The sequence below is a fragment of the Bubalus kerabau genome, chromosome 11, assembly GCF_029407905.1.
Source record: "Bubalus kerabau isolate K-KA32 ecotype Philippines breed swamp buffalo chromosome 11, PCC_UOA_SB_1v2, whole genome shotgun sequence".
NCBI lineage: Eukaryota > Metazoa > Chordata > Mammalia > Artiodactyla > Bovidae > Bubalus > Bubalus kerabau.
The window spans coordinates 71,403,325-71,406,066 of record NC_073634.1 but is presented as its reverse complement, the minus strand read 5'-3'; the positions used below and the strand labels follow the sequence as shown (position 1 = coordinate 71,406,066).

At 52.4% G+C, this 2,742-nt stretch overlaps 1 protein-coding gene across 1 annotated transcript; it reads right to left on the bottom strand.

The window, feature by feature from the left end:
• Positions 1 to 331: 331 nt before the first annotated feature.
• Positions 332 to 2,498, bottom strand: LOC129623292 (RNA-binding protein EWS-like; the record flags this gene model as incomplete). The annotated part of the gene is made up of 1 exon (XM_055540575.1): positions 332 to 2,498. A coding segment is annotated over one exon (1,992 nt), but the record flags the coding sequence as incomplete, so codon positions are not given.
• Positions 2,499 to 2,742: the final 244 nt, after the last annotated feature.

The window sequence follows — 2,742 nt, the reverse complement described above, 5'->3', positions numbered from 1 at the left end:
CCACAGTAATGAAAACAGTATAGTAGTGGCATACACACACACAAAAATACATAGCTCAATGGAACAGGATGGAGAGTCCAGAAATGAACCCACCCACACGGGTATTAAATGATGACAAAGGAGGCTAGAATACACAATGGGGGAGAGACAACCTCTTCAATAAATAATGACAAGAAAACTGAACAGGGACATGCAAAAAATCAAATTGGTCTACTCTCTCACTCCATACACAAAAATAAATACAAAATGAATTAAAAACATAAACGTTAAAACCTGAACCATAAAATTTCCAGAAGAAAGCATAGGCAGTAAGTCTTTTTTTTTTTTTTTTTTACCATTTAACTTGTTTTAATGTTTCTTCACAAATGGTGAAAAGTACTAAAGTACAGACAAGGAATAATCATAATGTTGTGGCCAACATTATAAATAAGGAATTATAAATTTAAAACATTTTCTGGTTTAAAAAATAAATCTGGTAGTCAATGCAGCTCTGCGGGTCTCTGCGTCTAGTAGGGCCGGTCTCTGCGCTCCTGACGGTGCTCGCCTTTATCCATCTTTCCAGGTCCTCCTCGCCCGCCTCGTCGTCCTCCCATCTGTTCCATCAGTGGTCCAGGGGGTCCCCCAGGGCCACCTCGTCTTCCACCACCAAAGCCACCACGGTCCATGCCCCGGCCGCCACGGAAGCCACCTCTGTCTCCACCACAGCCGCCTCTGAACATTCCACCAGGACCACCTTGGTCCATGAGGCCACCTCTTCCTCCCCGCATGCCTCCAGGGCCACCTCTGCCGCGGTCACCGCCCGGGGGCGGGAAAGGCGGTGGGAGGAAGCCTTCAGGCTTTGGGGCCTTACACTGGTTGCACTCTGTTCTCCAGGCGAAGTTCTGGTTCCCACAGCCCGGGTTGGGGCACTGCCAGTCTCCAGCTCGGTGCTGGACGTTTCCTCCTCCAGACGGGTTCCCCCGGGAACCGCGGGGCCCTCTTGGTGGGAAGCCGCCTCTGTCTCCTCCACGGCCTCCCATGCGCCCCATGGGTCCTCTAGGACCTCCTGGGCCCCCTGGACCTCCTCGGAGCGGCGGCGGCATCCCCCTGCCCTCGCGCGGCGGCATCCCTCCCCGCATGCTGTTCATGGGCGGCTTCTTCCGAGCAAGAGACACTTTAAGTTTGCTCCCTTGGAAATCTTTCCCATCAAACCACTCGACAGCAGCTTTGGCAGTTGCTGGGTCTTCGTAAGACACCGTAGCGTCGCCTTTGGGCTTTCCTGTTTCCTTGTCCAAGTAAATATGGATCATGGGTTGTCCAGTCCTCTTATTCATTTTAACGACTCCGCACTGCTTAAAGAAGTCCACCAGGTCATCGAGAGTCACACTGTCGTTCAGGCCTTGCACGTAAATGGCACTGTTGTCAGAGTCTTCATCTGGATCTACAGGTGGGCCTAAATCAAGGTCTGGTCCTTCATCCATGGGTCCACCAGGCTTATTGAAGCCACCTCGCTCTCCAGCGCCCATTCCACCGCGTCCTCCTCCCCGCCCACCTCTGCTCATGCCTCCACGATCAAATCCCCCTCTTCCCCTGCCCCGGTTATCAGGGCCACTCATGCTCCGGTTCTCTCCTGGTCCGGAAAATCCTCCAGACTCCTGCCCATAAACACCCATGCTACTGGGGTGGTCCTGTCGGAATGAACTCTGCTGCCCGTAGCTGCTGCTCTGTTGACTATATTGACTTGGAGCCTGGCTGTAGGATCCAGTCTGGGGGGGGTAACTAGTGGGTGGCTGCTGCCCATAGCTGCTTTGTTGACCATAGCTACTCTGCTGTCCATAGCTGCTCGGCTGCCCATAGGTGTTCTGCTGGGAGTAACTGCTCTGATCATAACTAGTCGGCTGCGCAGAGGAGTAGCTGGTAGGAGGATAGGATGGTGGTGCTGAGACCGGCTGCATGGGGTAGCTCCCAGGCACCTGGGGATAACTGTAGTTACTCTGTCCATATCCTAGGTTGGGCTGGTTGTAACCCCCTGTGCTAGATTGAGGTTGACTAGTCTCAGCAGGTTTGTTACCATCCTGCGGTCTTGCAGGCGCGGTGGCTGCTGGCTGCTGTCCATACGCCGGGTAAGCGGGCTGAGTGCCATATGCAGACTGAGCTGCATAGGAGGCCTGGGTGGTAGTAACCGTAGCAGCGGTGGTGTCGTAAGCACCAGTGCCGTACCCCTGGACAGGCTGACTGTATGCCTGGGGGGCAGTTGGAGTAGAATATCCAGTGGGAGGCTGTCCATAAGAAGTTGCATAGGCGGTCTGCCCGTAGGTTGCAGTGGTCTGCGCCTGGGTGTAGCTGACATCAGCGGGCTGTCCATAGGTTCCATAACTTTGCTGCCCATATGCCTGGGTAGTCTGTGCATATCCTTGAGCGGGCTGGGCGGTGTAAGCACTGTAGCCCTGCTGGGCTGCAGCTTGGCTGTATGTACTATAATCCGTGGACGCCCTTTTCTCTCCTTCCTTCTCGTTCTCTCAACGTCCGTCTCCCTCTCGCTGGTCCTCTACGGCAGTAAGTCTTTAATATCTGTCTTAACAATATTTTTTATATGTCTCCTCAAGCAAGGGAAACAAAAGCAAAAATAAACAAATGGGACTACACTGAAGTTAGAACTTTTGTACAGTGAAGCAAACTGTCAACAAAACAAAAACGCTACCTACTGAGTCAGAGAAGATAGTTGCAAATGCTATATCCAACAAGGGGTTAATATGCAAAATA